Here is a 21,706-nt window from a genome sequence, read left to right on the forward strand (position 1 = left end):
CTTCATCCACAGACACTTATGCTTTCCTCTCTTTCTTCTCTTTTCTCCTGAGGACACGAGACTCTACACAGGGTCGGGGACTCAGCCTGGGAACCAGCATTCCTGAAAGCTGCTGAGCGAAGAGGGATGTACCATGTTTTGCTGTGTATAATGTGCATCCATGTTTTGGTCCAAACTCTCAGGGAAAAATCTTTTGTTTTAATTTTTTAATTCACAGTTTTCTTTGTTTACTTACAGGTACTTGATTTTGTATTATAGAGGAATTTCAGCATTTTAAAAACATATTATGATACAAGACATTTTACATAACAAATAATTACAAAACACAGACCGGATACAAGGTACAAGAACTTTTATGTACTGGCAACAAATTTACGATATTTATGCATCACAGAAGGCCAGGATCTCTTCATCGTTGCAAGTTCATCATAAGTTCAACAACATTGACTATCCTATTCCAGGGTCTTATTTTCCATATGGATGGCTTTATTGATTTCTAGTGTTACACAATTAATTCACAAACATAAATAAAGGAATCAAAAACATTTATATAAATATGGAATTAGTACTATTCATGGATAATGCTCATCCTTATTTTTTCCTCACAAATTTGGGCAAAAAAGTGCACATTGTATATGGAAAAATGTAGTATATGTTCTCAGGTGCATTGAGAAAAGAATATTGGGGATTTAAACTCCAATTCAGATTAACTTTTTATGCCAAAAGTTAACTCTTCCTAATGTTATACAAATAAACGTGTGAAATTCATTATTATGCTATATTATTATTATTACTATTGTTATTTTTATTACTTTAGCTGAAGATTCCTAAAACTACCAAGACAGGGACCTGCATTCTGAGAATTTACTGCAGCGTCAGCTGTATGACTCCTGTTCTCAACACAGACCCAATTGAAGAGATGAAGCAAAAATACATATGTATGTATATATATGTTGCCACATGTAAATATCCATTGTGTTTGAATAGTTAATACACTATGTCATTGTTTAGAGTAGATGCAGTGGGGGGTTTCTGGTGGTACATATTTTTAATTAAGTTAAGGTGTGTCATGCAGGGTCTCACTTCGCGCTCCCCACACAAGAACGCAGGATACGGTGAGGCCAAAAAGGAACACCCACGGAGCCATAGGTAGGGGAGACATAGCGCTATATTTTTGCTGGTGGCTGCGTTGGAGACACAGGAGGCAGGAGCCACATGATCTGCAATCCCCCGTCCACTTCTCTGCCAAACAGCCAACCTCTTGCTAACTGCAATCTGCTTGCTAGCTCAGCCACGGCAGTTATATCAGTAGCCAATGGCTAACTGGTCACAGCTGATGGCCATCTACTACGCGAGCCACCACCTTTCCGCATGAGGCCAAGAGCCTGGAAACTGCTGTCTGGGACTCTGTCCCACAAGGTGACTACATGGTGACAGCACACTCCCTCCCTTTGTCCCTCGTTCCCTGTGACACCTGCCCTCAGGCTCCTTCCTGAGCTCAAATGTCACAAGTGCCCCAGGTGATAGGAGCACAGTCTTGTGGACCCCGAGCGCCCCCTGCAGCCCAGCCCTCCTGTCCCCTGCAGGGAGGTTTGTGTCTGGGCTCACACTGACTTCCCCTCACTGTGTGTCTCGCGCAGTAATACACGGCGGTGTCCTCAGCTGTCGGGCTCTTCAGTGTTAAATAAACTTGGCTCTTGGAGGTTTCCCTGGTGATGCTGAGCCGGGACTTAAGCGTTGGGTTATAGTCTGTGCTTCCATCATACCAAATAGCACCAACCCACTCCAGCCCCTTTCCTGGAGCCTGGCGTGTCCAGTGCACATTGTAGCTGGTTAAAGAGAATCCAGAGACAGTGCAGGTGAGGGACAGGGTCTGTGAGGGCTTCACCAGTCCTGGGCCCGACTCCTGCAGCTGCACCTGGGACAGGACACCTGGGGACAAGGAGAATCAGTCTGTCACTCACGTGCAGTCACATCCATCCCACAGACCCGTGTCTGACACCTGAGAGCCTCACCTTGGGGGGCTGTGACCAGGCACAGGAGAAGACCCAGCAGTGTCATCTTCTTCTAGACCACAGCTCTGCCTTCCCCAGAGACCTCAGCCTATGTGAGGAGAGAGCTGGGAGCTCACAGCCCCAGGAGGGTTTTACCCTGGAGCCTGAGGAGAAATTTGCATGTGGGACAGCCTGTTCCTGTAAGTGGGGAGGGACTGAGTCAGGTTCCCTGGTCCTTATGGGGCCCCGTAGGGTCTCTCGTTTGAATTCATACAGCCTCTGAGTCTGGGATGAAAGAGCATATGATCTATAAGATGCATTGAAAAATGTCAAAGTCAAGCCCTACTTCTCTGAGTATAAATTAAATGCTGGACTAGTTGAGTAGATCACCAGGTTTTAAAACTTATGGAGATTTGAAATAATCATTAACGTGATTAGCATTATGTGCAGACACATCCTGACAACAGACTAAATATACGCAGTTAGCAAGTATTTATAGACATCATTGAGATATAATAATATTTTAGTCAATTTTGGTGGAAACATAATCCTGAAATTAAAACCTGCCCTTTCCAAAGTCCTATTTCTTACCGCTTTTCTAAGGTCTGTACTGTCTGTGTCACATCAGGAAACACTTGGCTTATCCAAGGTCCCACGTATTCTGCTCCATTGATGTGTGTCTCTCCCTCCACCAAGCCACACAGTCTTGATTATTGTAGCCACATCACAAGTCTCTTCCCACTTTCAGAAACTCTTCAGTAGTAACTAAAATAACAGGACACTTGGCAGGGTTGGATTCTGGAGCATCCTGAGAAGGGCTGCAGACAGACCTTTGTCTCCATGTCAATCATCTGTAGGTCCCAGGAAGCCCACATCCTGGTCTGAGGACTGGGCCCCCCCCATCCCTTTCTGGTGGACGTCAGGGACATGTGGGTGCCGGCTGTGGGGTCACTGATGACTCAGGGATATGTGCTCATGACCTGCAGCTTCCTCGTTCCCCACTGTCTATTCTGATGCCCAGGGCTGGGGTGTGCTGACCGCTGACCCTTTGTAACATAGGTTAAAGGTCAATGAAGCCCGTCCCAGGACAGGGCTGAGCCTGCTCTCTCTCTTCTCTTCTCAAGGAGGTTCCCAGAGTCTAAGCTCAGCTCCAGAGGCCTATGGGCAGGTGCTCTGACCCCACAACACCCCTAACCTGACAGAAACACCTACCTTTGCCCACAGTTTAGGACAGGAGGTGCTGACTCTTTCCAAATGAAGCCACAGAGAGGCGCAGAGACACACAGGAAACCTACGTGACATCGAGGTTTCCAACTGATTGCTGTGCCCAACCGAGATACGCAATCATAAAGACAAGTAGTCACAGAACGTGTCTATAACCCCCTCTCAATACCAGACCTTCCTGCTTTAGTACCAATAGGCTGCATTCTTTCATGAGATGTCAGTCAGGCATGGCCTCCAGAGGACACACAGGAGGGGACCAGGGGCAAACCGAGTTTATCACACTCACAGGTCCTACAAACAGGAAGCTCGGGGCCATGTGAGACCACATGGAAGGACCAGGGTGGTCAGCAGGCAGGAGACAGGGAGCGAGGGGCAGCTGAGGACCTGGTCTCACTGGCCTTTCCCTGGGACAGGAGGGGCAGGCAGGTGACCAGCTTTGGATGGACCAGGTGAGTAATGACACTAGCTCAGAGATGAGGGGCGTCTCCCTGTGCCGGGCACCTGGGCCTGGGATGATGAAGGCAGAGGAAGTGTGTCCTGGTGTGCGGGCCAGAGCGAGCCGGTGCTCTGGGTGGGTTAGTGTGTGTGTGAAAGGCCTGCTCCAGCCTGGGCTGTGCTGCTCTGAGGACTGGGGACCCACGAGGGGCTGTCTCTCCCCAGCAGGAAAGGTCTGTAAAGATGTGGAAACATGATAAGTAGATAAGGTGATAAAATGCATGAACACACACGATGCAGGAGGTGCCTGTCTGCATTCCCAGCAGCTGCTCCTTGCTCTGTTCTGTCCCCATTTTATGTGGGAAAACCATGTGTCCTCTGTCCTGTACAGTGAACCATGAAGACAGGCCTGGGAAACAGATTCACACCCCCAGGAGTCTCCTGTTCAGAACCCTGAGCACCCGAAGTATCTGCACCCAAATTCCTCTCCAGACTAGGGGTTCAGCTCCCCTCTGCTTGTCAGCTCGGGCTCAGGCTTCATGTGGGCGTGTGGGTGGGGGCTGTAGGCTGGACACTGTGTGCTGGGCGGGGGCTCCTATAAACGCGTGGGTCTAGTGTGTGAGTTCTCTTCCCCTCCCCCATGATTCATTTCTATTTGATAAAGTGGATCAACCCATATTTATCCAGGACACAATGGGGTGCACGAGAGAAGGCTAGCTTCTATAAAAACAGATCTAACAGGTGGAACGGCCTACACGACACAGTGAATTAATCCTGTACACCTTGGATTAGGGATGCTGGGCCGTCCCCATGAGGAGTGGACACAGAAATGTTCTTCAGAGTAATGAGGGACCACTTCTGTGGGAATCTCAAATGCTCCTTAGTTTCTCGGACCAGGAAACTCAGACAGAAATGGAAACATATGGGGTTCCCTAGGGAAATCTCAACAGTTCGTATCACACCCACCTGCATCGACCCCTCTGAATGGATGTCTTCCTGAGTATGGTGAGGCCTTACAGCAAAGACCTTTACGTGGGTCTAAAGCTGAAGTCACCAGCAAACCTCCTGTGCCATGTCAGGGCCCGGTGCATAATCAATGTGACGGACAGTTGTTAAAGTTTAGGAATGTAGTGACCATGAGAGCACAGCAGACACTCTCAGTAACGCACAAATCCTGTTTTTCAGTTCTCTTCAGTTTAATGGTTTAAAATGACTCCCACATCTTTAGCCTCTTTCTGCAACAAGAAAGTGTCTCTTCTTCTTGTGATACCAACTTGGGCTCATCCCAACAGGTGTCCTGGTGCAGGACTGTGGAAGTGACCTGTCCCCTGGTGGTCACGCTGAGCCACACTGGCTGCATGAGGCACGTTGTCATGATTCCTTTCTTTCTATCAAGGGCTTTGGGATGAAAGGCTGACATTTAAGGTCAGTGTTTTCCCTGGAAAGAGAATAGGATGTGAAGACCTGTGGTGAGAACACCTTTCATCAGTTCCAATCCTTTTAATTGCAGAAATGTGTAATATCTGCTTGGCTCCAAAGTGTGATTGTTTGGTGATTAGTCCTAGATGGGCACAACCAAATTGATACTTTTAGAAAAAGTGAGTAAATCTTCAGACAAGTCAGGAAACAATATTTTATGTATTTTCACTGAGAGTAACACTCCATGGTTCTCTATTCTCTATCCAGCCTCCCAAGTGCACTCAGCTCATCTGCCTTTGCTGTGTTTTAAAGTTTCTCCTAAACACACTTCCAGTTGTGGGTTCTGTCCTACTTCATGTGTTTCCCATAATTTAGCTCACAAATATCTGACTATACATATGGGCTGGTCACTGAGACGTGACAAGAGACCAGCACACGCACTACACGTATGTTCCCTGACCTGTCTCAACATTGTGACTCATGAGGTGTCCACCACCATGCTCTGTACAGGGGGCTCTATAAGAATGTCCTGTGTCATAAGGGTTCTGAATTGTTAGTGGTGCCTCGTGGTCAGCAGCCAGCTGTGCCCCCACCTGACACAGGCCTGTCCTGCAATAGTGCCTGTGTCACCATGAGTCGTGTTTCCATCACATGTGAGCTCAGCAGGGCCACCTGGAAACCCTAGTGAGTGTAACCTGCCCTGGGGTGCCCACAAATGGACAGACACATGGTAGATGAACTAGGAGATGACGTGGGGGCACGTGAATGCCCATGTAGTTACTGGACCTCCTTCTGTGACGGGTACTGTGGGCAGAGCTGGGAGTGTGAGCAGGGCTCCAGCCCCATGGAAAACAGGGTCTGGGACAGACTGAGGGAGAATTAGGACAGCAGGTGACAGAAGGTGATGTTGGGGTGGGTTTCAACATCGATTTGACTAAATGAGGAACGAGACATTAAAGGTAAAGTGTTGTAGGGAAGACAGAGACCGTTGATGGTGGAGGTCCTAGGGGACTGAACCCCCATGGTGCCTTGTGTGCCTGTGGGAAGAAGGGTCCCTGTGGGGACACAGTGGGCATGTGGGGGACACAGAGCCTGAGCTCAGCACACAGGGGCCAGGACTGTGCTGGGGTCTCTGTGTGGGAAACGTTTCCCACCACAGCGGAGACGACAGCCCTCGCGATGGTCTCTCTGAGACAACCAGGACACACAGGAATTTGGTGAAGGAAAGGCCCCAGTGACTGGTGATATGTTATTGCAGACAGTTTACACTTTGTTGGCTGCTGAAAATAGGAGACATTAGAGTCACAAAGATGGTTCAGACTTGTCCCTGAGGGCAGCTGAGAAATTTCAGAGGAAATCTCTGTCCCCACACCTGCTCCTGGGCTGCTCCTGTGCTCGGTGTGTCCCGAGCGCCCCCTGCAGCCCAGCCCCCCTGTCCCCTGCAGGGAGGTTTGTGTCTGGGCTCACACTGACTTCCCCTCACTGTGTCCCTCGCACAGTAATACACGGCCGTGTCCTCGGCTCTCAGGCTGGTCATTTGCAGATACAGCGTGTTCTTGGCGTTGTGTCTGGAGATGGTGAATCGGCCCTTCACGGAGTCGGCGTAGTAGGTGCTACCACCACTACTAATGGCTGAGACCCACTCCAGCCCCTTCCCTGGAGCCTGGCGGACCCAGTACATGGCGTAGCTACTGAAGGTGAATCCAGAGGCTGCACAGGAGAGGCGCAGAGACCCCCCAGGCTGCACCAAGCCTCCCCCAGACTCCACCAGCTGCACCTCACACTGGACACCTGCAAACACAGACAGGTCCTGGTCAGGAAACTGTCACACATCCACTGTTTCTCTCACTCATATTCTCTCACATACTCAGCGTCTCCTGTTCTCCATAAATTACCTCTTAAAACAGCAACAAGGAAAACCCAGCTGAGCCCAAACTCCATGGTGCGTCGTCTGTGCTCAGTCCTGATCATGGAATGGGGACACCTGGGGATCCCGGGGCTGGGGCTCCTGTCCCACAGCTGCAGGGTCAGGGCTGGGCTGGTTTTCATCAGCAGAGGGGCCCCTATTTGCATGTCCTCCTTCCATATAGGGAGCTCCGGGGTTGGACACCTACACAAGGTGGGGCCTCATGCAGGCCTGAGTGTCCTGGTTAGTTGGTGGGCACGTAAGAGTTCAGGAAAACATGATTTATTACACATGACGGTGCTGGAGTGAGTGCTCAGCACCCATTACCTCATTTCACTTGTATGTGAGCACCCAGAACAAGTGACCGAGGTATCAATCCACCTTCATGTTGCAGAGGTGAAGCTACACACGGCCGCCCAGAGGAGCCGTGTGACGTGTCCAAGGGCACATATCATCTGAGAGGGAGCCCTGTACCCTCCCCATGGACCCCACTGCTCCCCCATCCCACTCCAGGGCAGGGATGGACATGCCAGGTGAGGTTCCAGAACCTCTTTCCTGTAATGGGAACATGTGTGATATTTCTGCATGGTAGTATTTACCTAAGAATGTAGAGAATTAGGGTTCATGCAGATGCAGTTTTTCATAAGTATGACCTTTTGTACATTGTTGTCTGTCTGTAAGTCTTTCCTCACCAATTTTCTATTTTTACCTTGTAGTGGCTTCAATGATGCATATTTGACCACAGTAAATGGCCCAGATCAAGAGGATGCAGGTATTACCTGAATCAATAGGCATTTTATTGGACCTGGAAGCAGGAGCACGAGTAGGAACAGCCCCACCCATTGTCCTCTCACTGGGTCATTCCCAGTGTTCCAGCTGAGGGACTTGTGGTGATGCCCAGCTCAGGGGGCTTCTCGTGCAGCAGACTAGCAGGCAGGGAAAGAGCCACCACAGCAGGGACAAGGTACCCTGTCAGTAGTGTGGGGCTGTGACTTCACAGTGGGGAACAAACATGTTTAACTCTTAGTGCAGTCATGTGGGTTTATTTGGAAATGTTCTATTTTGATGCATATGGACATGTGCCATCTCAATATACAATTGAGTGAACGATACTAAATCCACTGGTGAGTGAACATAGCAGTGGGAAGATGAAAATGTATATTGTCAGCCACATTGTATCCAGTGAAATGTCCTCATGCATATTCCTCGAAGCAGAAAAGTAAAATAACACCTAAATTATCCTTGCTGAAACATACGGACTCACAATCCACCAGGATCCCCAATCTGTTTATATTTTAAGTTAGATCCCTAATTGTATTTCAAAGTCATGTCAATTCTGACAACGTCATGGTGTGTCCTCACCCGTCTGCAGCATCCCCACACCACGTCACTGCCCTGTGGAAACAGCCCCCTGGGTCTCCACCAGGACACTGAGGAGGAGGACACCTGCCCTCACCTCCCAGCACCGTCAGGCCCAGACCTCAGTGTTTGCCTCCTGAGCTGCACATGCTGAGCTATACGGGCAGCTGGACAGCAGTGAGGGGTGGATGTGCTCCTCTTCCTGGGAGATGATCCTGGGGTCTGGGGACACGTGTGCCCCTGGGAAAGGGGCCCCGGGCTGCACATCCTGTGAGAGTGCACTCGGTGTACACGTGGTGGTGGTGCCCTCGCCCCTGGGTACCTCTGGCTTCCTGACCTTCAGGGAGACCAAGGAGACGGACGTGTTGACAGGATGCTTTTCTATCCCTGGGACTTGGAGATGCTGAGAAGTTGGAGAGAGAGTCATGGAGCTGATGGAGAGGCTGTGGGTTTTCAGTAACCACAAGGGCCATTTCCACAGAGTCTCTCTGCCTAGACAGCCATGAAAAAGCTTCAACAATTAATACAATAGAATAATTGGTGAAGTCAATTAGGAATACCCAACATCAGGAGGAATGCTGTTATTTAAGGTTGATTATTCATCTATGACATAGAAGTCCCTGCTGTCCCACACTCATGGCTGTTACATGATTATAGGAGAGGAAGTGATCGCAGTGCCTGGCCCTTGGGAACTGTGCACATCACCATGACGACAGCGTATTCTAAATAGGAAAGTACAGTACGGGGGATACAGTCAGCAGGATTGTGACGACTGTGTAGTGTCAGATGGGCAGTCGCTTATTGGGGGTTCCCGTCATAAATTATATAAATGTCTAACCACTGTGCTGTACACATGACACTGATATAAAACAGTACAGGACGTCAACTATAGTTTGAAATTTCGTCACGTAGATGTGTAGTGCAGCATGTGGAATATAGTCAACAAAGTTCTAATAAGAAAAGAAAATGGAGGACACTTCTGCGTTTCCAGAACGTTTAGAAAACAGTTTCTGCTGCGCGAATGTCAGTAGGAGGTTTAAGGAGCACGGAGACCAAACCCTGACAGGACAGCAGCCCTCAGCCAACTCCTCCCGGACGTGAATTGAGCGCGTCCCGAGCGCCCCCTGGTGGTGCACGTGCGCCTTTGTCCCAAAGCCCCTGCAGACAGACTGTGTCCCCTCCCCTTTATCCAGCATCAGTGTGGGACCCTTGGAGCACTAGTGCTGTGTACCCTCCTGTGCACAGACTTTTTCATTACCTGACCCCTCCATTTCATCTCTTTGGAATGCAAGCGTCCGTAACTCTTACCCTTTGCCTGCCCTGCTGTTCTGTTTTAAGAGACAACTTGTCTTTTAGTGTCACAGACAGAGAGGATTTTACCCCAGGATAGAGCCACCAAATTATGACCCATAACTGATTCAGAGATTGTATTTGGGACTTTTGAGATGATGGTGCTCATACATTTCAGACTGGATTTCATGTTTTCATGAATTAGCTTTTGAGGGGGTGTTGGCATGTTGTAGCTGTAATTGGCCTGGGTCCTGGAGGTGACTGTTAGGAAGCTGAGGGAGCACTGAGAAGGTCTGAGTCACGCTTGGACTTTGTGAACGTAACATGGGAAAAGGCCTTTGTCATACTTGGTTCATTTAGGCACCAGGGGAAGCAAAGGTTTTCCTGTGTTATCCGAGTGACTCCTAATTCAACCACAGTGTTCATAGCAGAGGGAGGCAGAGGGAGATTAGATCCAGGAGAAGAAAGCAATGTGACCTCTGATGGAAGGTGACCTCCTCCTGGTGTGACGTTGGAGGACCAGGACATGGCAGGCAAGGAAAGCACCTCTAGAAGCTGGAAAATGAACATAAACAGTCTTTACCATTCTATTCCATCTGGGCTGCTATAAAAAGTTCCATATCCTGGTACATTATAAAGAACAAACATTTATTCCCCTCAGTTCTGCAGGTGACAATCCAACACCGAGACCCCACATGGTCACCACTGGTGAGGGCCCTCTGCCTGGTTCACATCCGGTGGCTTCCTGCTGCGTCCTCACAGGGTGGGAGGGACAAGTAAACTGTCTGGGGCTCATTAGAGAGGCTCTGCTCCCCATCCTGAGAGCTGCACTCTGATGACCTAGCCCCCACCCAAGTCCCCACCTGCTAACACAACCTCTTGGGGTTTAGGATTTCAACACACTCATTGTCAGACCACAGCGCTTCCCCAGACCCTCCGGGGCATGTGTGGTCCTGCCAACACCTTGATGTCTCACAGTGAAACTGCCTACATGCTCTGAGCCCCAGAGTGTGAGGGAATAAATGTGACTAGAGTTGAGCCCCGAGTGTGAGGTAATTAGATTCAGTTTTCCTCGGAAAGTAACAGGCTGGACTGAGTCTCACATCATCAAGGGTCTCCCCCTGTTGCTCCCTGTTGTGTGAGGACCCCAGGACTCCCCAGGGCAGGGACACCCGCAGGTTAGGGTCTGAGGGGAGAAGCCTCTCAGGAACTCACCCCTGCAGGAAATGCTGAGGGGACTGTGAGCTGACGTAGACTGTGCTTGACCGGAAACATCTACCACCCATGGGGTTTGCACCACGTGACATGATGGTCAATCACATGTCACGTGTGTGTTGGTTGATCACAGGTGGGGAGCAGAAATTCACCCTTGAATTCTATATGTACACTTTCTCCCAAACTCATTTCCATTTTTCACAAATAGGGGAAAGTGAGAGAAAGTTATAGGGAGACACTGCAGGCCAATCCCAGATCGTCCCACCAAGTGATCCCAGGTGATGCCTGAAATAACCTCCCTCACTCAGAGAACACGGAGGCTCCAGATGTGCCCACTGCAAGGACAGTGACACATGACAGGTCCTTTCAGGAAAGGCTTTCCCTAGTTCTTCCTTGAGGATGTTTGGACACTGGAAACCTTTCCCTGAATGACTGAGGTGCCCCTGAGAGCCTCACCCCTCGTCTCAGGTTCCTGACTCTGCATGACGAAGTCAGGAGTCTCACTGCCCCTGTTGTCTCCTCAGCCCCGCACAGCTGCCCTCTCCCTCAGGGTTCCTGACACTCTCAGGATGTGGGTCATCTCACTGTGTCCCTCGCACAGTAATACACGGCCGTGTCCTCAGATTTCAGACTGCTCAGCTCCATGTAGGCTGTGCTGGTTGACGTACCCCTGGTCATGGTGACTCTGCCCTGGAACTTCTGTGCATAGCTTATGCCACCATTGCCTCCATAGACCCATCCCATCCACTCAAGCCCTTGTCCTGGGGCCTGTCGCACCAATTGCATCCAGTAGCTGGTGAAGGTGTATCCGGAAGCTTTGCAGGACACCTTCACTGAGGCTCCAGGCTTCCTCACCTCAGCCCCAGGCTGCACCAGCTGGACCTCGGATTGGACACCTGTGGACAGGAGACAGGAGGGGGTGTAACCCCAATGACTGGCCAGGGCCCCTCATCAGCCAGGGACTGCGGAGCCCCCTACTTGTAGCCACTGCCACCAGGAAGAGGACTGTCCATCTCCAGTCCATGGTGAGGGCTGTGAGGTCAGGACGTCTGTAGCGTGTGGCTGTGGGGCCATGCTCTCAGGGCACAGACATGTCCACATTTAACCCCGCCCAACTCCACTCATTTGCATATTCATGAGCAGTGTGATTCATAGCTGAAGACTTGGCCCACCTGAGAGAAGCTCGATGACACAGGACCATGCTCAGTGGGCATCTGAGGGTCCAAGTCCTAATACTTGTTATAGGATATGTGTCCCCTGCCAGGTCCCTGAATCTGTGCCGACAGAGTTCCTCCCACTGAGGAACAAACACCCAGGATGCGATCGTCACTGAGAACCCCCTTTGAATGACACGGAGACCACTTGAGACTGTTCTCGGCTTTAATCTAAATGTCTCAAATCGGGGGTCAGGGTGTGTCCCAAAATTTTGAAAATTTCAAATTGGTAAAACCATCTTTGTCATTCAGATTGTTGCTCTAAAGACATCTTGAAGTCCTAGAAAACCCATTTTAAATTTGATTTTATTAAACGTCGATCAAAATGGTGGCGAGGGTGAGCCTCTGTAAATCTCCCCTGGAATTTACAACTAATCAAACAAACATAACTCCACAAAGGTCTCCCTGCACAGCAGACAGGCAAGATGAAGAGGCCCACTACTAAATTCACCTAAAGGTGGGCAAATCATGTGAGCAGGGGAGGAGGGAAGGGAGAAGTAAGGAGACGGAGACCCGCGGGTGCAGGACGCAGACCAAGCTCAGTGCTCCCAGCTCACTGCATCCCAGAACTACCGCAGCTGGGGGGCGGGGGGCGGGGAGGGAAGAACTCAGACTGCTAGGGCTCCGCTTATGGACCACAGGGCTGAGGGGCAGTATATAACACGGCTGAACCCAACGCTCATGGCAGAGACCTCGGAGAAAAGACTGAGGGAAAAAGGCTGAAAACGGTGGTTTAAGCCTTCACTGCCGAGCAGAGAACAGAAGCCTTAGGCACTGAGACTAGCCGCTCCCTCCCTCCCTACCCTCCCAGAGCTCACCCTGCCCCCACCTGTCCGGTGCTAGAAGCTGAACAGTAGCAGTGACAGATCAAAAAAACAGAATATTTGCTGTTCTGAGAACTGTGGACTGCAAACACAGATTCGCAGCCCAACTAGTTCTGGCAAAGGGGAGGGAGCTGTGGAAGCAAGACCGGCTGTGGTGGTGGTCACCGCCATTGCTCTGGGCCACCTCTCACAACTCACCCCGCCCCTGGCCCCACCTATCTGGATCCCTGCAGGAGTAAACAGAACTGCTGAAACATACGGGCTCTGAATCTGGTGCAGGAAGAGCTTTGGAACATCAAAAGCTCTCCGCATAACCACACGGACACTGTGCCTTGTGACCCGGGAGAACTATTAACAGAGGAGAAGCCCATCTCCCGGGGAATCCCCCCATTGTGTGAGAAGCTGGAATAGTTGCAGAGAAAACATAGCACAACCATGTGAGAGAGAAAAAAAGGCTGCAGTTGGAGAGAAAATAAAACATTCTACCAACAAGTACTGGAAAACAAATGAAAGACCGTTTCATATCAACCTGTTGCAGAAGCCACTCCTGTAGATGTCTAGGAAGAGAAATAATAAATCAGTAACCGCCATGAATCACCATGGCGACAAGACAGCTCAGAAAGAAAGTGAAAAGTCTCCAGAAAATCAACTTAAAGATATGGATATATGTGACTTAAATGACAGAGGATTCAAGGTTGCAGTTCTGAAAAAGTCAACAAGATGCAGGAAAACATAGAAAGGCAGTTTAATAAACTCAGAAACACAATCATAGAACAACATGAACATTTTACCAAAGAGATTGACATTTTTAAAAAGAACCAAATAGAATTTCTGGAGATTAAGAACTCAATAGAAGAAATGAAGAAAGAAACAGCCAGCTTAGATAGTAGACTTAACCAGATGGAGGAAAGAATCAGTGACATCAAAGATAGAAACCTGGAAATTACATAGATGGAAGAAGAAAGAGACTTGAGACTTAAAAGAAATGAAAGAACTCTACAAGAACTTTCTGACTCCATCAGAAAGAGCAATATAAGAATAATGGGCATACCAGAAGGAGAAGAAAGAGAGAAGGAAACAGAGAGTATATCCAAACAAATAGTTGATGAGAATTTCTCAAATTTGTGGACAGAACTGAATCCCCGAATCCAAGAAGCAAATAGAACACCTAATTACCTCTAATTACCCCAACAGGCCTTAATCAAGACACATTGTATTGAAGCTGTCTAAAATCAATGACAAAGAGAATTCTCAATGTAGCCAGGGAAAAGAAGATGGTAACCTACAAAGGAAAGCCCATCAGATTAGTATGAGAGTTCTCAGCAGAAACTCTACAAACCAGGAGGGAGTGGAAACAAATATTCAAACTATTGAAAGAGAGAAATTATGAGCCAAGAATAATATACCCAGCAAAGATATCCTTTAGATAGGAAGGGGGGATAAAGACCTTTCCAGACATACAGAAGCTGAGGGAATTTTCTAATACACGACCTGCACTATAACAAATACTAAAGGAGGCTATTCAACCAGCGTTAACATGGACAATTTGTGGCAACCAAAACATAAAAAGAGGGAGAGTTAAGTTCTGAACCGTAATATGGGAATGGAGAAAGTAAGCGTGCTGAAGAAAATGGAATACTCTAAATATCAAACTTTCTTTTACATCAACTTAAGGGCAACCACTCAAAAAAATCCAGGACTGAAATATATACTGTAATAAAAGAAGAAACGGAGGGAAATATCATAGAATACCACCACACAGAAATAATACACAACAGCAAAAAGGCAAAGAAACAACGGAGATACAGTCTTACCAGAAAACCAAAGATAGAATGATAGGAAATCCTCACATATCAATAATCATCCTAAAGGTAAATGGACTGAACTCACGAACAAAAAGGCACAGGGTTGCAGATTGGATCAATAAACTAAACCCAACCATATTCTGTCTCCAAGAGACACATCTCAGCTACAATGACAAACCTAGACTTAAAGTGAAAGGGTGCAAATTGACATCTCAAGCAAATGGTATCCAGAGAAAATCAGTTGTAGCTCTACTGATATCAGAAGAAACAGACTTCAGGGTGAAAAAGGTAACAAGAGACAAAGATGGACATTTCGTAATGGTAAAAGGGGACTGTACAACAAGAAGACATAACAGTCATCAATATTTATGCCCCCAATCAGGGAGCACCGAAATATACCAAGCAACTACTAACAGAACTAAAGGGAGAAATTGACCAAACACAATTATACTAGGGGACCTAAATACATCATTGACAGCTATGGATAGATCATCCAAACAGAAAATAAATAACGAAATAGCAGCCCTAAATGACACATTAGATGAAATGGACATAATTGACATTTATAGAGCACTTCATCCTAAAACATCAGACTATACATTCTTTTCTAGTGTACACGGAACATTCTCAAGGGTAGACCATATATTGGGACATAAAACTAACCTCAGCAAATTTAAGAAGATTGAAATCATACCACGTATATTCTCTGATCACAAGGCTTTGAAATTGGATATCAATTGCAAAAAGAAAGCAGGAAAAAACACAAATACATGGAGATTAAATAAAATACTTTTAAAGAATGACCGGGTCAAACAAGAAATTAGAGGAGAGATCAAAATATACACAGAAACAAATGACAATGAAAATACATCCTACCGCAATTTTGGGAATGCAGCAAAAGCAGTTTTAAGAGGGAAATTTATATCATTACAGGCCTATCTCAAGAAACAAGAAAAATCCCAAATAAATAACCTCATGTTACACCTTAAAGAACAAGAAAAATAAGAACAAGTGAAACCCAAGGTCAGTAGAAGGAAGGAAATAACAAAAATCAGAGCAGAACTAAATGAAATAGAGAACAAAAAGACAATAGAAAAGATTAATGTGACAAAGAGCTGGTTCTTTGAAAAGATTAACAAAATTGACAAATCCTTGACTAGGCTCACTAAAAAAAGAGAGAGAGAGAGAGAAGACACTAATAAAATCAGAAATGAAAAAGGGGAAGTTATCACGGATGCCACAGAAATACAAAGGATCATCCAGGAATAGTATGAAGGACTATATGCCACCAAATTCAATAACCTAGAAGAAATGGACAAGTTCTTAGAAACATATAGCTTCCTAGGCTGAACCATGGAGAACTGGAAAATCTAAACAGACTGATCACCAGTAAGGAAATTGAATGAATCATCCAAAACCTTCCCCAAAGCAAATGGCTTCACTAGTAAATTCTACCAAACCTTCAAAGAGGATCTAACACCAATCCTGCTCAGAGTCTTCCAAAAGTTGAAGAAGAAACAGTACTCCCTAACTGATTTAATTAGGCCAATATTACCTTGATACCAAAATCTGGTAAGGACAGCACAAAAAAAGAAAACTACAGACCAATATCTCTGATGAATACCGATGCAAAAATCCTAAATAAAATCCTAGCAAATCAAATACAACAATGCATTAAAAAGATTATTCATCATGACCAAGTGGGGTTCATCCCCGGGGCACAAGGATGGTTCAACATCCGCAAATCCATGAATGTGATACATCACATAAACAAAATAAAGGACAAAAATCATATGATTATATCAATTGATGCAGAAAAAGCATTTGACAAGATACAACATCCGTTTATGATTAAAACACTTAATAAAATGGGTATAGAAGGAAAATACCTTAACATAATAAAGGCCATATATGACAAGCCCTCTGCTAATCTCATAATTAATGGAGAAAAACTGAAGCCCTTTGCTCTACGTTCAGGAACACGACAGGGATGTCCCCTATCACCTCTGCTTTTCAACATAGTGTTGGAAGTCCTTGCCAGAGCAATCAGGCAAGAGAAAGAAATAAAAGGCATCCAAATTGGGAATGAAGAAGTTAAATTATCACTCTTTGCAGATGACATGATGCTATATATAGAAAACCCTAAAGACTCCACCAAAAAGCTATTAGAAAAAATCAACGAATACAGTAAAGTTGCTGGCTACAAAATCAACGTACAAAAGTCCATTGCATTCCTATATACTAACAATGAAATCTCAGAAAAAGAAATACAAAAAAACAATTCCTTTTGCAACTGCAGCAAACAGAATAAAATACCTAGGAATAAACTTAACCAAGGATATGAAAGACCTATATGCTGAAAACTATAAGACATTTTTGAAAGAAATTGAAGAAGACACAAAGAAATGGAAAGACATTCCGTGCTCATGGATTGGAAGAATCAACATTGTTAAAATGGCCATATTACCCAAAGCAACATACAGATTCAATGCAATCCCCATCAAAATCCCAAAGGCACTTTTTAAAGAAATAGAACAAAAAATCATCAGATTTGTTTGGAACCACAAAAGACCCCGAATAGCCAAAGCAATCTTAAGAAAAAAGAACTATAATGGAGGTATCACACTTCCTGGCTTTGGCTTGTACTACAGGGCTACAATAATCAAAACAGCATGGTATTGGCAGAAAAACAGACACATAGACCATGGAATAGAATTGAGAACCCAGAAATAAAACCACATAAATATGGACAGATTATTTTTGACAAAGAAGCTAAGAACATACAATGGAGGACAGACAGCCTCTTCTATAAATGGTCCTGGGAGAATTGGATAGCCACGTGCAAAAGAATGAAACTGGACTGCTATCTGTCACCATGTACCAAAATTAATTCAAAATGGATCAAAGACTTAAGCACAAGACCTGAAAAAATAAACTGCATGGAAGAAAACATAGGTACTAAACTTGTGGACCTTGGGTTCAAAGAGCATTTCATGAATTTGACTCCAAAGGCAAGGGAAGTAAAAGCTAGAATAAATGAATGTGACTATATGAAACTTAAAAGCTTCCGCACAGCAAAAGAAACCATTGACAAAATAAAGAGGCAACCAACTGAATGGGAGAAGATTTTTGCAAACAGTGCCTCCGATAAGGGGCTAATAACAAAAATATACAAGGAACTCATGAAAGTCAACAACAAAAAAACAAACCACCCAATTGAAAAATGGGCAGAGGACCTGAAGAGACATTTCTCCAAAGAGGACATACAAATGACAAATAGACGTGTGAAAAAATGGTCATCACTAATCATCAGAGAAATGCAAATCAAAACCAGAATGACATATCACCTCACCCCAGTCAGAATGGTTATCATCAACAAGACAAATAGTAACCAGTGTTGGAGAGGCTGTGGAGAAAAAGGAACCCTCATACACTGTTGGTGGGAATGCAGACTGGTGCAGCCGCTATGGAAGGCAGTGTGGAGGTTCCTCAAAAAATTACGAATAGAATTGCCATATGACCCAGCAATCCCTCTCCTGGGTATCTACCCAAAAAATCTGAAAACATTTAGAGATAAAGACACGTGTGCTCCAATGTTCATTGCAGCTTTGTTTACGGTGGCCAAGACATGGAAACAACCAAAATGTCCTTCGATAGATGAATGGATAAAGAAGTTGTGGTATATATACACAATGGAATACTATTCGGCGGTAAGAAAAGATGAAATAGGAACATTTGTGACAACATGGATGGATCTTGAGAGTGTAATGCTGAGTGAAATAAGTCAGACAGAAAAAGCAGAGAACCATGTGATTTCACTGATATGTGGTACATAAACCCAAAACAACAAAAGAACAAGACAAACAAATGAGAAACAGAAACTCATAGACACAGACAATAGTTTAGTGGTTGCCAGAGGGTAAGGGGGGTGGGGGGTGGGGGGTGGGAGATGAGGGTCAGGGGGATCAAATATATGGTGATGGAAGGAGAACTGACTCTGGGTGATGAACACAATGGGATTTACAGATGATGTAATACAGAATTGTACACCTGAAATCTGTTTCTTTCTTAACCCTTCCCCACCCCTTCTCGTTCGTTCACTGCCTGTGTTGCACTGGACGCGACAAGAGCACAGCATTCACTCTCAGTAATGCACAAATCCTGTTTTTCAGTTTGCTTCCAATGAATGGCTTCAAAACGATTGCCACACATTTAGCCTCATTCTGGAAGAACAGATTGTCTCTTTTTCTTGTGATACCAAATTGGACTCATCCCACCAGGTGTCCTGGTGCAGGATGGTGGATGTGACCTGTCCCCTGGTGGTCACGCGGAACCACACAGCTGCATGAGGCAGGCACATTATCATGATTCTTTCCTTCCATCAAAGAGTTTGAGATGAAAGGCTGACATCTAAGGTCGGTTTTGCTCAAAGAAGAGAATTGGATATGGAGACAGATGATGAGAACACCCTTAGCACTCACAGTTCTTTTTAATTGTAATAATTTGAAGATAGCTGTTTGGTTTGATATATTGGGGGTACCAAAATGTACACACATGACTTGTATTCATCTTTTGTTATTGGTATATGTTGAGTATCACAATTTTAATACACTTTTTTCTTTCTTAAAATGTGTATATATGGTTTTGGCACCCTCTATATGTTCATTTTTTGTAGCTACTTATTTAATTCTACAATCAAATTGATTGAAACTTTTAGAGAATGTGAGTGAATATAAAGTGAGAAAACAATATTAAAAAAATATGTACTGAGAGTAATACTCAATTCTTCGCTATTGTTTGTACAACTCCTTAAGTACACTCAGCTCATATGCCTTTGCTATATTTTTAATTCAATGTCCTAAACAATCTTTCAGTGGTGGGTTCGCTGTCAGTCCTATTGCATGTCTTTCCCATAACTGTAGCTCACAAATATCTGACTCTGCACATGGACTGGTCACTGTGACATGAGAAGTGACCAACACACCCACTGTGCTCCCTGACCAGTGTCTCGACAGAGCCACCCATGAGGTGTTCACCGTGATTCTCTCTAAATGTGGCCCATTGGGGTGTCCTGTGTCATAACGCTTCTGACTTGCTAGTGGTGCCTGGAGGTCAGCAGCCAGCTGTGTCCCCACCTGACACAGGCCTGTCCTGCAATAGTGCCTGTGTCACCATGAGTCATGTGTTCCCAAGACATGCGGGCTCAGCAGGGCCCCCTTCAGACACAGTGAGTGTAACCTGCCCTGGGGTGTCCACAAATGGACACACATGTTAGATGGATTAGATGACATGGGGACACGTGAATGCCCACGTATTTACTGGACCTCCTTCTGTGACGGGTACTGTGGGCAGAGCTGGGAATGTGAGCAGAGCTCCAGCCTAATGGAGCTCAGGGTCTGGGACAGAGTGAGTGAGAGTTAGGACAGCAGGTGACAGAAGGTGATGTTGGGGTGGCTTTCAACCTCCACCCGAGTAAATGAGGAATGAGAGGCTGACGAGACGTAGGGAGGACAGAGACCGTGGGGGGTGGAGGTCCTGGAGGCTGAACATGATCCCGTGGGGCCTGTGTGCCTGTGGGAAGAAGGTGCCCATGTGGGGACAGCGTGGGCATGTGGGGGGCAGAGAGTCTGAGCTCAGCACACAGGGACCTGGACTGTGCTGGTGTCTGTCTTTGTGTAAAGTGTTTCCCAGCCACAGGGAAGAGGTGAGTCTTCAGGGTGGTCACTTTATCAAGAAATAATTAGATGATACACAGTAACTTGGTGAAGAGGTTGTCCTCAGTCACTGATATGTCATCTGCAAACAGGCAATGTCCGTGTTTCACTTGTCTGCAGTGAGAATATGAGAAAACAAGCCACAGAGAAGAAGAAAGTGTTGTCCCTGGGGGCTGCTGAGCTCTTTGAAAGGAAATCCTTGCTCCAAATAAAGAGCCTCTTCCCCACCCAGGTGCACACCTGCTCCCTGTCTCTCTTGAGCGCCCCCTGGTGTCCTCAGCACCCCCTTCAGCCCAGCTCCCCTGACCCCTGCAGGGAGGTTTGTGTCTGGGCTCACACTGACTTCCCCTCACTGTGTCCCTCGCACAGTAATACACGGCCGTGTCCTCCGTGGTCACAGAGCTCAGCTGCAGGGAGAACTGGTTCTTGGACGTGTCTCTGGAGATGGAGGTGCGGCTCTTGAGGGACGGGCTGTAGTTAGTGCTCCCACCATAACTAATGTACCCGATCCACTCCAGTCCCTTCCCCGGGGGCTGCCGGATCCAGCTCCAGCAGTAACCACTGGTTGTGATGGAGAATCCAGAGACAGCGCAGGTGAGGGACAGGGTCTGCGAGGGCTTCACCAGTCCTGGGCCCGACTCCTGCAGCTGCACCTGGGACAGGACACCTGGGGACAAGGAGAATCAGTCTGTCACTCATGTGCAGTCACACCCATCCCACAGACCCGTGTCTGACACCTGAGACCCTCACCTTGGGGGGCTGTCACCAGGCACAGGAGAAGACCCAGCAGTGTCATCTTCTTCTAAACCACAGCTCTGCCTTCCCCAGAGACCTCAGGCCTGTGTGAGGAGAGAGGTGGGAGCTCACAGCCCAAGGGGGGTTTTACCCTGGAGCCTGAGGAGAAATTTGCATGTGGGGCAGCCTGTTCCGATAAGTGGGGAGGGACTGAGTCAGGCTCCCCTGGTCCTTATGGGGCCCAGTGGGGTCTCTCTCTTGAATTAATTCAGTCTCTGAGTCTGGGATGAAAGATCCCATGATCTATAAGATACACTGAAAAAAGTCAAAGACAAGCCCTACTTTTCTGTGCATAGAAGAAATCCTGGAGCAGTGGAGTATATCACCCAGGTTCAATACTTATGGGTATTTGTAATAATTATTAAAATGATTAGCATTATGTGCAGACACATTATTACAACCAACACATTAAAGATATTCACAGTTCCCAAATGTTCATAGATAAAAATTCAACTAAATTAAAATTTTGATGTCAGCTTTCTTGTAAATATACCAAAAACACAAACAGTCCT

At 46.5% G+C, this 21,706-nt stretch overlaps 1 pseudogene and 1 gene segment (V, D, J or C); both read right to left on the minus strand.

Annotated features, from left to right (window-relative positions):
• Window positions 1-5,849: 5,849 nt before the first annotated feature.
• LOC148758722 (immunoglobulin heavy variable 3-23-like) lies at window positions 5,850-7,078 on the minus strand. The segment is given in 3 exon segments: window positions 5,850-5,876; window positions 6,556-6,863; window positions 6,968-7,078. Coding segments are annotated over 3 exon segments (411 nt in total).
• Window positions 7,079-11,418: 4,340 nt separating this feature from the next.
• LOC141570471 (putative V-set and immunoglobulin domain-containing-like protein IGHV4OR15-8 pseudogene) lies at window positions 11,419-21,238 on the minus strand (annotated as a pseudogene). The gene is made up of 3 exons (XR_016020832.1): window positions 21,150-21,238; window positions 20,743-21,066; window positions 11,419-11,738 (listed from the first exon to the last, which is right to left on the minus strand). The product of XR_016020832.1 is annotated as a putative V-set and immunoglobulin domain-containing-like protein IGHV4OR15-8 pseudogene (transcript).
• Between the last annotated feature and the right edge of the window lie 468 nt (window positions 21,239-21,706).

The sequence above is a fragment of the Rhinolophus sinicus genome, chromosome 3 (assembly GCF_057876585.1).
Source record: "Rhinolophus sinicus isolate RSI-liver-muscle chromosome 3, RSI-T2T, whole genome shotgun sequence".
Classification (NCBI taxonomy): Eukaryota; Metazoa; Chordata; class Mammalia; order Chiroptera; family Rhinolophidae; genus Rhinolophus; species Rhinolophus sinicus.